The sequence below is a fragment of the Protopterus annectens genome, chromosome 3.part0 (genome assembly GCF_019279795.1).
Source record: "Protopterus annectens isolate FY-2018-M chromosome 3.part0, PAN1.0, whole genome shotgun sequence".
NCBI classification, from domain to species: domain Eukaryota; kingdom Metazoa; phylum Chordata; order Ceratodontiformes; family Protopteridae; genus Protopterus; species Protopterus annectens.
The window spans coordinates 1522253145-1522268088 of record NC_056731.1 but is presented as its reverse complement, the minus strand read 5'-3'; the positions used below and the strand labels follow the sequence as shown (position 1 = coordinate 1522268088).

The window sequence follows — 14944 nt, the reverse complement described above, 5'->3', positions numbered from 1 at the left end:
TGATCTTAGGATGGAACCACACCTGAGAAGCACCTCAGCCTGGCCTACCTCCTGAGAGGCCAACTCCTGCGTGCTCGAATGATAATCTCCTATAGGGTATCTTCCCACAAGAAATGCAATTATTAACTTTTTCTGACATCCAGGATAACTGAAAAAGAAACAAAAAAATTTCCCCAACAGATTAGCCCAAACTGGGTCTTCGTCTGAAAACTCGATAAATGAAAATTTCCGAACATTTCTGCGCATATTTACAAGAATGAAAGGCATCAAACAATACAAAGCTTTCCTAATACGTCATGCCAAAAATACTCTGTACTTGGGAATATAGAGCAGGCAGAGCAAACAGAAGAACTGATAACCCACTTTTAAAATATATAAAAAACTGAAGCAAACAGTAGCTCCCAAAATTATGGAATTATGGAATAATTTACCAATCACATTAAGGTGACGTTCCTTAACAGTCTTTAAAGTACCAACTCAGGGCAACAGAAATCAAGCGTCACAAAAGCATAAAGGGCACAAGGCTTGATACCGGTATCTATAACAGCAAAGATTTTGAAGATAAAACTCTTATTTCAGCTGTACATAAATTCAAAATAAAGTTTAAATATAAATCAGTTTACTTTCAAAACTATACTTACAGTGACAAATAACCTTCAGCTCAACGAGTAGCTTCTTTGCTCCACCATGACTTGTGGCAGGAAGTTTCTGCATTGTCTCCCCTTTTTTGTTCAATATTTCAACTTTCAATGCACCTTGAAATAAGAAGATTGCATACAACTATGAAAAATGCATCATGATGAAATGCAGCACAGTAGTGAAGGGCAGTGAGACAAGCCTGAAAACATGCTCTTATTAATAACGCCATCAATTTTACTTGGTACATTTTGAAATCTTGATCAAATTAATAACTAATCTGTTTTACGTTCCACCTAAATAAAACTGATCAAAAAAGGAAAATAATTTTAAGCATCCCTTACCCTATCAAAATTGTCACTCAGGCTCATCAGATGTAGTGTACAATATAAAATATTTGAATTTGCAAAAGGATACATAAACAATTGCCCATTATCTACTGAATGTCTGGCTTGTCACTCTCAGTGTAACTTAAGACTAACAATACAAATTTAAACATACATAACACAAGCAGACTGTTATAAATCAAAGTGGAAAGGGATGATGAAATGGAGGGGGGCGTCAAGAAGTAAGGAGAGTAGACTTTCGGATGCAGATCTTTAACACCTATGTGGTGAGGAATGTCACACGTCTAAACACCTACACACATCTTGCATTCCAGAGTGTTTTCTGAAAAATAAACTTAAGTGCAAGACAAATGTAAATATTTCATGAACAATAAATGCTACTAAATCTGTACAAATTACAATTTCATCATTAAGTATTCTTTACAGTAATAAAGTGAACTCATTCTTTTTCATAAATACAGTAATATAATGCAAGCAAACCCAAAAATTACATTTTTTAAACTTTCAAAATGTTCATATCTTGAAAACTACATAACCTAATTATATATTGTACATTTTGCTAATACATAAGCTTTCATAGAAAAGATTTCACTACAAGTGCATTTCAATGAGATAGCTACAGAAATATGAAAACATTAAACTGTATAATTAGCAACAAAAATAATATAGGATATCTCTCAAGATGTGCAACTTACAGTGCAAATATCCAAGACAGTTTTCTTCAACAACATCCTCTCAGACCTTAAACCACATCCCACTCTTTAATCTCAAGTCATCCCTTCTCTACACATTTACAACATTCCCTTGTCCTCGTATCTCCAAATATCAACAACCTCTCACCCATACCCTCCCCAACTATGATCTTAAATTTGACAATAACTTCCCTATTACTTCTGCTTACTATTTAAAACCAACACCTACCTTATCCTACTTTAATAACAGCCAGTTTACCTATACATCATTAACGATCTCTCCCTCACTATACAACACCTCATTTACTCACCTATTTCATTACAAAATATTCCAATTACCCCTCCCCCCACACACTTTGTTAGACTTAAGCCTCTTACTCAAGTTCTTTGCTCCCAATCCCAACCCATAAGTCACCATTCTCTTGCTAGCAGGTGATATCCACCCTAACCCAGGGCCATGTACATCACACCCAGTCTCTGCTCAAACAATCTCCACCCCAACCCAACTAGCCACTACTCCCACTCACACTGCATCTCCATCTTTCTGCATCCCTACCGCCTACCCCCATTCTCCTAAGAATGTTATCTATTCTATCCATCAATGTACAAAGCCTACTGAACAAAGTTCCTGACCTTCATGCATGGATCTCAAATCTTTCCCTCACTTACTAGCACTATCAGAAACCTGGCTTACACCTCATATCCTAATACAGACATTCATCCCTCTGGCTACAATATCTACCAACTAGATATAACCACAAAAAGGTGAAGGTGTAGCAGTCCTATACTCCGACCACCTGCCCTCTCCGCACTACCTGTTACTATACCAGACTTCCACCCTGCAGAAATTCTAATTCTAAAATGCTACATAATCACAAAACCTCACTATTGCCTCAGTATACATCCCACCTGGTAAAAACATCCCTATCATTGAAAACATACTTTCCTGGGTATTGCAGAACATAGCTTAAAAACTATCCTGCTAGGAGACGTAAACACTGATTGGAATACCCCTGATACCAACTTCTCTGCCCAAAGCATCAATTTGTTCAGCTTTACTCAGCTAAACTACTTCCCCTGCAAGACTCTATAAAAACTCCAACAATAGCACAACACTGGATCCTAACTAGTGACCCCCATCTCTACCATAACTCTAGAACACTTCCCGATGCCTTGGGTGATCATTTACCCATCAGTATACAAAGTTATACACCCCAGCAAAATAAATCACATCCACATAAATTCTGCCATAAACTCAATGACTTCAACCCCACCATTCTCAATGATGGACAATCTTCTATTAATTGATCTAACCTATACTCACTTCCTCTTAATGATGCTGCACTCAAATTCAATCACATCTTTCTTGGCATGCTCAACTCACTAGCATCTCCTCATAAAATAAGAATAAAATCAAACTATGCCCCCTGGCTCAGTAAAGTTACATGTACAGTAATGCACAAGAGACTCTGTCTAGAAAACATGGCAAAAAAACAAATCCCTCACTCCACCAATTATTTAAAGAACTAAGAAAACACACCTAAACTCAAAGATACAATAAGAAAGCATTCTACCTCAAGGCACAATCCATTCATCAAGTCCAACCTCAAAAACTTCTGGAGAAATATTAACTCAATCCTTCACCCTGGTAAACCTCAAACTTCTAGCTCTTACCCTAACCTTGCAGATCAAAACAATGCCTCTCTCCTTAACCAGTTTTTTATTGACACCATTAGCAACCTAACAAGTGCCAACCACAACCCCCCCCAAAAAAACACTACCTCAAGCCATAAATAATGAAACCTGTTTCTCTCTCAACCTCCGACAAAGTTTCTCCTTCTAAAACATAAACCTTGTTCTCCCTCTATTGAATCTATCCCCAAATTTATCAAACTAACTCTCAGCTAACTATATTGCCTACCTAGTCTAAATACTTATCAATAGATCTATTAAAGAAGCTACTGTACCCAACATCTGGTAAATCTTTCTATGTGATTCCCCTTCACAAAGGAAGCAACTCCAATGACCCCTCCCAATTATAGACCCATTGCTATACTTTCTCCACTATCCAAAATGCAAGAAAATGCATACATAGCTAGATACTGAAATTCCTCATCTACAATAACCGCCTGACTCCTACCCAATATGGATTTCGACCATACTACAGTACCTCTATAGCCCTTCTATCCTTCACTTGGACTACTGCTGAAGCTGGAGATAACAAACTGGTCTCATGTTTTTTTCTTAGATCTTTCAAAAGCATCTGACACAGTATCACACTCCAAACTACTAAACAAACTGGCTAACTTAAATCTTCTATCTGAACTATCTCTTTGTTCTCCAGCTATCTCACAGACATACTACAATCAATCAAATGGCAATCTTCTTGTTCTACTTTTCTACCCATACACACTGGCATACCACAGAGCTCTGTCCTAGGACCCCTTCTTTTTAACATCTTTACCAATGACTTCCATTCTTCCACTACCCACTCTACCCTCATACAATACACAGACAACTCTACCCTGATCACTTCCTCAAACTCAATCTCACAACTTCAGACACATACACAGCAATCTTTTCTTTCAGTTGAAAACTGGCTAAATGAAAATCACCTTATTATGAATCCTAAAAAAGTACAAAACTTATTGTCTTTCTCCCCAAGGCCAGTTATCACCTTAAGCTCTCCTTCTCCATCTCATCCCCAAATAATATCATCATCACCATTGAAACTCCCACAAAATTACTAGGAATGACAACTGAAGATCAGCTGAAATTTGACTTACACATCCAGCAATCGATTAAGAGAGCTAATTAAAAACTTGGCCTCCTACATCGCAACAAAAGATTTCTATCCTCCGATTCCAGACTCTCAATTGCCCAAGCCTATCTACTTCCCAGCTTCCTCCATGGACCCGCAGTTCTTACTCACCTTGAAGCGTGCCTGCTCTCCAACCTGGAGCATACTTCCAATAAAATCACAAAATTTGAAGATAATTTACATAATTCCTCCCACCATTGCATTGCTCTCAAACTATACTGGATTGAATTTCCCCATCATCTCAAATGATTTCAACTCCACATAACCCACTTTCTACTTAACAAACCTACTGCTTGTCCCTCTTTCTCCAACCTAGTCACCTACTATACCCCTTCCCATCCCTTACGCTGTACTGACAAATTCCTTCTTCAAACTCATAGGTCCAAAATGAACAATGGCAATTTCTTGTATAAATCCTCCATAATAAAATTCTGGAACAACCTCCCCACCAATTTACGTAGCATTACACAAACTAACACCTTCAAAAAAGAACTAAAAAACTTTCTCCAGAAAATATGGTTAAGCCCCTGCCAGGAACCTACCTAATTCTTATTCCATCATCTGTCTCTCCCTCTTTTGAGCAGTATGTTTTCTGGCTCTGCTCTATTTAGGAAATGCTATTGGAACTATATAATCTGTATGACTGACCATGCTTATAACATAACTATTTGTATATTATCATGTTTCATTTTCTTTCCTAGGTTCATAGGTGTGTACTAGGCCAACAGCCCTGGAGCCTTTACAAGCCTAGCCCATAGATGTGCCCTGGCATCATGCCGCTGTTAGTTCCCGGTGCCTCCATCAAGTAGAGCCACTGGAGTGATCCCTGGGGTGAACTTTCCATTTCCCATCTACTCATCAAGATTTCAGTTGAAAAGGGCCAGTGAGTTGCACTTCATACTTCTACAATACAGTGCAATCTTGCTATGCACGTACACTGTGAAACTATTTACTTTCTGTGAAACCTATTACTGTAAAGTACTGTAAAGTAAAATTGCCATTTTTTTCTTAAATAAATTAAGCCAACATGAGAAGTGAGAAAGAAGAGTTTGCCAACAGGTATGATTGCCAAGTAAAATTATATAAAATAGGTACAGGGGGTTGGAACTTACTACTGAGAACTGGCAAAGCAAAGTACAGTTGTGAAAGTTGCAGAAATCCATATAAGTAACTGCACAAATTTCTCACTGCTGCAGTAACCTTTAGACTATACAGGTTGTATCCTGCCCAGGACACAACAGCCAGCTTTGCAAAGCTCTGACTCCTTCCACTCTGCTAATTGGTCAGGCCTGTGAAGGGCAATTAGCAGTACGAGTGAAGACTTCTTGAGGACTTTCTTGCCAATAAGAAGGGAATGAGTGTTCTCATCTTGGAACACAAAAAGATAAACAGTACTAAATCTTTATATTCCAACCAGCAACTATATACACAAAAAGGGGTGGGGTTGGTGTATATACTACAGCAGTAAGGACTTTGAACATCTACTGTTAAGGATAAATGAAACTTATATAACTGTACTATGTTATTATTCTCACTACTGCAACAGCCTATGCAACCTGGGAGGAAGAAGGGTATGGATTCAGGTGCCCTTGCAGAATGGTTCCATCAAAGTCTGTTCTGGAAATGGAAAATAAATCAGTTTGCAATGCTTTGCAAAAGTATGTACAGAGGACCATGTAGCTGCCTCCAGAATATTTCTTACAGCCCTCCTCTGTCCAGTATACCAGAGAATAAGCCAAGGATCTAATAGAATGCGCCTTAATACTGTCTGGAATAGACTTATCATGGCGGGTATAACAAAAGACTATTTAATGACATTTGTATACCAGGAAAATCCAAATGGATAATTTTATCCATTTTCAAAGGAGGCCCAGGAAGAAAAGTTAAACAAATAAAAGAACAGAATACATATACATAAATGAAAATGTAATCATCTTAATACAGTATACTGTAAATGCATAAATTAATACAAATATTAATACACATTTGACATGTAGAATAATACACATGTACCATTCATTAAAATAAGATAAATACAATATCATGTAGCAGTAAAATGTGTTTACATGTTATAAGTATGCAAGTGTAATACTTACTCAAAGGAAATGTCAGAGTAGTAAATTCAAATAGTAGATAAGGAGAAGAGGAAGAGAGGGGAGAGTGAGGAAAAATGTATCAGGCTAGAGGTAATAACTGGACAAGATATGGGAGAGGCAGGAGAAATTAAGAGCAAAACCAAGAGAAAGAGAAATAAGAGCAATATAAATCAAAACAAGGAAAATGACAGAAAGGGTATATGCAGACATTAGAGGACTATGCACAGGATTAGGACAAGACTAGGATTATAGGTCTAGAAACAGTCTGTTTTGACATGTGCTGTCCTTCCTTGGCCACATCAAAAGAAACAAACAGCAGATTTGCTTTTCTAAAGGACTTAGTTCTCTTGGTGCCGCCTATGCAAAGAGTATGTAGAATTTTTTCTCTAGGGTTCTTAGGATCTGGATAGAAGACTGAGATTGACAGCTTAATTCAAAGTAAACTCAAACAACTCTGAGCATAAATAAAGGATTTGTTCTAAATGATACCTTATCCCCAAAACCAAATAGGGGTAATCCACCATGAGAGCATGCAACTTACATACTATTCTTAAAGATGTCAATGAGAAATAGTTTTAAATGTAATGAACCTTAAAATTGCCTGATGAGCAGGTTCAGATATCTCCTGCACAAAGTTAAGACACTATAACAGAACAATATGTTTATAAGGTGGTCTCAGGTATAAAACTTCCTTCAAAAAACATTTCACTAAAAACAGAATAGAAAGAGGAAGACCCATGGGCACAAATGCTGAAATGGCAGCAAGATGTAATTTGACAGAGGAATAAACAGCCAAAGGATAGTAACTCATACAAATATTTCAACACCAGTGATGCACAATATTCCTGATGGGATCCTGGTTATTGGGCCAATAATAAACTGGAAATTCTTTCCAGTTATCAATATAAGATGTCCTACAAGCATATTTTCTTGCCTCCTTTAGTACCTGCTGCATGTTACCATGGTAGAAGTGCCTAAAAGGTCAGAATTTAACCATTAAGGGGCAACCTTCAGAAACGACTTCTAGTAACCTACAGGAAGATACAAGACAACTGCAAACAGACCTTGTTGAAATAAATAAAATACTGATGGAGTATATCAACAAAAACACCAAAAGGCTGGAAAAAATGGAAGCAGCTTTAAACAGATATTCAGATGACAAAGTTTCAAAAATCAGAGGTCGAAATAAAGAAAAGGCTGGCTGAATATGAGACTGTGCAGGAACAGATGTTTCAAAAAATAACAGAATTACAAGACAGAGCACATAGGGAAAGCCTGAGATTTTCAGCTATACCAGAGAAGCTGGAAGGAACAGACTGCGTTAATTTTATGAAAGCAAAAATAAGCAACTGGACTGGTATTCCACAGCAGGAGTTGTTAGTTGAAAGGACCCACTGCATTAATACTCCAAACCTGGCTACAAGAAAGCAACCTAGACCTTTAATAGTAAAGATACAATCCTACCAGCTGGAAGAGTTGATTCTGACAAAACTGTGGCAGGAGGACAACATACTAAACATGGGAGACAGCAGTGTGTTCCTGGAGAATGATTACTCATTGTACACCAGACAGGCAAGTAGCAAATTTACTCCGCTATTCAGAGAATGTTGAGATGCAGGTGTGAGATTCAAACTGCTGTACCCAGCTGCCTTCAAGGTACTGTTCTCTGCAGAGACAAAATCATTTTTTGAAGTAGTACATGCTGAGGAGGAAATAAAGTTTGTCCAACAAAAAGTAAGCTGTGAAACAGAGGAGATTCTGCTTTTTGTTCTTCTGGTAATAAAGAAGACAGGCGGACTGTACCTGTAAAACCTTATCAAAATTCTCAATGGAAAATGTTGGAGAAAAGGAAGGGAGCACGAGAGTTAACTAGAACAATCAAGATTATGTTGGAAATGAAGCATAGACAGGACTTCGGAGATGAAGAGTAATAAAACCAGAAACTTAAGATGGGATCATAATGCAATAATTACATTTGTGAAATATGACAGAAGAAAGTCTAGAAATACTGGACTTTTTCAGAATTTGTTTGACTTGTGGGGGACTCTAAGCGTATGCCCTACTTTGGGTCATTAATGTTCAAAAACGTGCTTTTAGGAGGGCAAGAGGAGGGAGAAAGTTAACTTTAAATATTTTTTCTTAAATACCACCAATTCTGTGGCATATGGTTTTCTTTAAATGCTATAAAGTTTTTTCAGTTCTTTTTAAGTGTAATGTGGACTGTAAACAGGTGTCGCTATTCTTTTTTTCTTTTCTTTCTCCCTTCTCTCTCTCTCTTTTTGTTCAATTTTAAGAAATAAAAGCACTGCAATATATGACAAAAAAGCCTGGTTAAAAAGCATGAAAAAGGAAAAATTCATAGGTTAGTACTAGGCTAACCACCCTTGTGAGCAAATGTAAGCCTAGCCAATTATCCCTTGTGAGACTCAAACCCTGCACCTTGCGTTTATAAGGCAAACATCTTAACCATTAGGTCACCCTAGATGAATGTGTTTTTCTCATTTTTTTCAAGAGGAAATGACTGGATTAAAGACCTTAGAATGATTTCTTAACGAGTCTTAAGAGAAAGCAAGCAAATGAAAAAAGAACACTGAATATTATGAGACTTTTTTTTTTTCCCCTAGTAAACACAGGTAAGCTTAGTAACAATTCTCCAGCTGGACTTCGTGTTTCAATGTAAACAATATGATAAAGAGAAACTGGTTGCCTGGTTCTCATGTCTTCATGGAGACAATATGACGAAGAGAAACTGGCTACAGTCTGGTGGAGAGTGTCTGGCTGAGGAATAAAGAAAAAAGAAATTGGCTAAGACAGAATGTTCTCTGAAAGCATTCAGGAGTTTTCACAAAATAGATGATGTTCAGTGAAAGCATTTTGGAGTTTACCCAAAGTATATAATGATCTCTGAAAGCATTCAGGGGATTTCCTAGCGGAGAGAGCTACAGAGATAAGACAAAACTAATCAGCACTTAGAAGCACAGACTGCACCATCAGTGGTAGCATGGATGACCTTTCTTTTAGGTTAATTCAAGTCTGACTGTGGCTGTCAGTCTGGGACTGTTGTTCCTATTAGGAGGGCAAAACTTCAATATTTGAAGGTGTACATATAGTTTAGTTTTTAGGGGGATATTAAGGATTTTTTTTTTTGCTTGAGGGCTTTCAATATACTAAAAATGTTTTATAAGATGTGGCATAGGTTTAAACGTATATGACAAGAAACAACTGTATAAAAGTTCAACCTGACAAACAGTGTAAGCGTGTAACATATAGGCTGGACCTAGATATTTAACAAAAGAGGTGCTGTACATAAAAAGTGGGAATAACAATTTTAATACAATGATGCTTTCTTTAATGTCTTTAAATGTAAATGGCCTCACAGATCAGTACAGACAAGAAAGAGTAGTGAACTATATTAAAATGTAGAGTGCAAATAGCTATGTTACAGGAGACACACTTAGAAAGAACTGAACATGTGAATTTGATAAAGAAGGGTTTTCAGGATGGTTATTCAGCAGAATACCTGGGACAAAGGAAAAGAGGAGTACTTATATTAACCTGCAAGAGGAGCTCCGTCAGTGAAAGAAGAAGATAAAGATGATAATGGCAGACTTGTAGTGCTAAGGGGCTACTGGCAAGGGAGGAGGACTACACTGGCATATATTTATATTCTACCTAAAACTGTTGTAATGGAGCTTAAGAAAATTCTGGGAGAAATCATCAGTTTTCAGCAAGGAATATTACTTATGGGTGGGGACTGGAACTTGATTTGCAGCAGTGAAGATGTGTCTGGGGGGGCCCAGAAGGGAAACTATAACAAATGAGGGTAGATTTTTGAAGAAATTTATGAAAATATTTGGCATGGAAGATGTGAATTCAGTAATAAGAGTTCAAAGTGAATTCACATATTATTCCCCAAGATATAAAAACTGGGCTAGGCTAGACAGAATTTACATTTTAGAGGAACATGTGCATTTAATTGAAGGCCTCTATACCCACCAATAACTATTTCAGATCATGCACGAATATCTAAAATTAAAACAAACTGTAATGAAATAAAAATGAGACATTGGTGCTTTCCCACCTATCTGTTGAAAAGAGAAGGAATGGGTAGTGGAGATTGTTCAGGAGCGGTTAGAGAGGATACAAATTTCTTCTGAAAATACAGCTAGGGAGTGGGATAAAATTAAAGTGGAGTTTAAAAATATGGTGGAAATAAAAGAAAGGGAGCTATGATTAAGAAGTAACAAGAATTATTTAGAGTAGCTGACAAACATAAAAGTATTGCAGAATAGGGGGAATCTCACAGAACAAGAGGAGGATAAACTGCAGAATGCTAGGCAGCAAATAAGGGATTACCTCGATAATATGCATGAGCTTATAAAGATTGCTGTTAAACTGTTTTTGATAACACTTGAGCACAAAAACTTTTAGCACAACAACTCAGGCAGCAGAAAATAGAAAGGGCTGTCACAAAACTTAGGGAGCCTAAACAAAGAAGGTAACGAGAGATCCTGTAAAGGTATTAGAAATATTTTGCAAATTCTATGAGTCTCTATAAAGCAAAGAAATATGAAAATAAAGAAAAAATACAAATGGAAATGTTTATGGAAGAATTAAATATGCCAAGGTAAGAGGTAGATGAGGCTCAAATACTAACAGACAGGAGGAGATGAGATAAAAATTGTAATGTATAACCAATCTACAAGAAAATCCCCAGGAATAGATGGTATTCCTGTGGACGTTTGGAAGCTAGAAGGAAAAAAACGGATAAAGATCTGGAAAGTTTTGTTTAACAACATCTTAAAAGGAGGAGTAGTACCACCATCCTGGAAGAAAGCAGTGGTAGCTGTAATACCCAGAGAGGGTAAGGATCCATCAGACCCCATTTCCTATAGGCCCACTTCAATATAAACCATGATTATAAAGTGTTAATGTATATAATGCCTAAAGTAATACCAAAACTGACAGATATGGATCAATGTGGTTTTGTAGAGGGGAGGCAAACATTTGACATTAACAGAATACTGATGATCTAGAGGGAAGCAGAATGTAAGAAAATACCATTGTTGCTGGTGAGTCTTTATGCAGAGAAAGCATTTGAAAGAGTAAGCTGGGACTTTATGAGCAGGGCAATGGAAGCATTTGGTGTCCTGAAAAAAAAATTCTAAGGTTGATTTGAAGACTATATGAGGGATCAGAGGTGAAAATTATAGTGGGTGGGGTCCTTTCTGATAACTTATGCTTGAGCAGAGGAACCAGGCAGGGGTGTGCTGTATCCCTTTTATTGTTTGCATTATATTTAGAACTGGCAAAGAAAATAAGGGACGCAGAAATTCAAGGATACAAGTGGCATGGTAGTCAAGAAAAGCCATCTTTATTTGCAGATGATATTTTGTACCAGACACAACCAGAAAAAGATATTACAGTGTTTTGGAATCTTTTCAGACAGTTTCAGATCTTTGCAGAATACAAAATTAATGAAGCTAAAACAAAGACAATGGCAGTAAAATTATGTATCCACACATGAACTGGTTCAGGAATACCCATATTTATGGGGACATGATAAAATGAAATATTTAGGAATATGGATTAAAATTATTCTACTGTGGCAGCTAAGGATATGTGGGAAGAGACTAAACAGAAGACAATACAAAAACTGAGGAAAATGGAAGCTTTGCTATATGGATATGGATAGTACGATACAAGCAATTAAAATGTTTTTAGTACCTTCAGTCTTATACACAGGCCAGGCATATTTTTATCAACCAGAGGAGAAGTTGTGGGTAGCAATTAATAAACAGCTGAAGGACTTGATCTGGGAGGGGAAGATGGGAAAAGTCAAGTGGGATAAGCTGATCTTCCAGTAGAACAGGGAGATTGGGATTACCCAATTTGAAGGGGGGCTCCATAGCTACAAAGTTAAAACTCCTATACACAGCACAAGCAGAAAACTATAATTCAAAGTGGAAAGGGATGATGATGAAACACAGGGGAAGCTCAAGAAACAAGGAGAGACTGGGATTTTAGATGCTAGCCTTTAGGGTGAATAACAATAATCAGCAGAATATTATATCCATAAAGCAGCAGAAAATATTCTAAGAACGAAACCAACATGGGAATGGAGAAAGGAGATTCTGCCAATAGGGTTGAGTGCAATTAGGGATACAAACAATAGGCAAGAGGGGGCCAGGATTTATTGTAAAAAAACTGGCAAAGGAATTAAGGTACTGGGAACAAATAAAAAACACATGACTCAGAAATAAAAATATAAAAATTACCACAGCCACATATATACACGGAAACCGTAAACTGAGGTACTTTATTGTAGACACTAAGTGCTTTCGCCCATCTCCATCTACGGCTTCTTCAGAGTAAAAGCAATTAACCCACAAGACAGTTTAAATACAAAACTTCATTCACATGACCAATCACCTAAAATCAATTAAGTCAAACTAATACACTTTCCTTTACTATAACATCAAACAATGGCACCTCTATTTCGCCAGATATTCAAACCAAGCTCTTAGGGGTAATAGTAGACAATATCTCAAATTCGACCTACACATCAATAAGACTATCAAAACCATTAACAAAAAGCTCGGCTCACTATACAGAAATAAACCTTTTATAACCCGTACAGCTAGAATCGCTATCACCCACTCTCATCTCCTCTCTACCCTTCCATATGCTTCCCCTATAGTCTGTAACCTAAACAAATCAGAACTTTCTAAACTCTCTCACTGCTACCACCATATTGCCAGGTTCGCCACTGGATCAACATACAGGACACATCACTGCCACAACCTCAAACTCCTAGGGTGGCAAGAACTGCCAAGTTTAATACAGTTCAACCAGCTAATAGCAGCACACAATATTCTCAACCTACCCGAAAACACCCCTGCCCTTAAAAATATCTTAAAACCATACAGTAACTCCAGATCATTATGCTCATCCAACAAGCTGTTAGTTCAAACACTGAAAGCTAATAACTCAGCTGGTGACTCCCTATTTGCCAACTCCATTGGGAAAACTTGGAACTCACTTCCAGCAGACATTACCCTGGAACCCTCTCTATGCCTCTTCAAAAATGGCCTCAAACATTATTATAAAATGCACTGGCTCTGTCCATGTTCCAACCCTGATTAATCCTCATAACTCCCTAACTCAACAGTAACAGCAACTCCCTAACTGTCAACAGCAATGAAGCAGTGTTACTAGCCTCTTGCTCACAAATGCTTCCAATGGCAATCTGTACATTTCTTTGTAATATAGTGTTGCTGTAATCCACCTGTTAATTAACTTTTACATGCTGTTAAACTGTGAACCCCTCTTGAGGGACACACCTTGCTTCTTGAAAAATCTGCTTTTTATTTAACTGTTGCTTGGGATGTTTTGTTGTCTGCTCAATTGGAGCTTTTTCCCCTGTTACGTTGTAAAACCCTTAATATATATTCATGTTTTTGTTTGTATGTTTGTAGCTTTTCTCCCCGGGCCTCCACTGAAAATGGATATGTATCCAGTCGGACTATCCCGGTCAACAAATGTAAAATAATACATCTCTATCTAAAATTAAAACTTATGCAAAATCTTGACACTTATATAAAATACATAATAAACTTCTGATGACTTTATTAAATCTACCTACTTAATATAATTTGATATCTTATTTTTAAAATACTCAAAAAATCTAGTGTGTGTTTATGCTTTTTATCACTAAGTCCACTTAGTATGTGGTTCCTAGTATTGGTGGAAATAACTAGAAAGAAAAAGATGATAGAATAGGAAGAAGCCAAGAATTTATTTGGACTGCAGGTTAGAGATTGCCTTCCCTATCAGGAATTGATATCAGAGTACAGGCAAAGAGAAAGAAATAAAGGGGTCCTAAACAAAAGGCCAGCACTGTCAGAGTTTTTAATAGAATCTAGAACACAAGCTGCCATTAAAAAGGAATAATTAGTACAACATATAAAACAATGAACACCAACTATAAGAATCAATCAGAGGAGGTTAGAAAGGATTGGGAAGAGAGACTGGATAAGCAATTCACAAAGAAACAATGGGAGCATATATGTATGACTCCCAAATATGCAAAAGAATCTAGGATTTTTGCCTAGAAATGTTTACACAGATATTTTTATACCATAAGTAGACTCCAGAAAATGTTCTCTCAGGTAGACAGTAAATGTTGGAGGTGTGAAGGGGAAGAAAAAGGCAACTGTGAACATATTTTCTGGGAGTACAGCGAGTTGGTGGACTTTAAGGATTCCCTGCAGGATGCACTGTCGGAGATGTTGGGTGGGCAGATTAGTCTGATGAGGGAGATGATTTTAAGGAGCTATGATACAGAATTGG

At 37.2% G+C, this 14944-nt stretch overlaps 1 protein-coding gene across 1 annotated transcript in view; it reads right to left on the bottom strand.

Moving 5' to 3' along the window:
- SMCHD1 (structural maintenance of chromosomes flexible hinge domain containing 1) overlaps nt 1-14944 on the bottom strand; it is a 3546415-nt gene that overhangs the window by 2404466 nt on the left and 1127005 nt on the right. The window contains exon 17 of the mRNA XM_044065561.1: nt 642-755. Within this exon, the coding sequence (XP_043921496.1) occupies nt 642-755 (114 nt within the window). The remainder of the gene's footprint in view (nt 1-641; nt 756-14944) is intronic.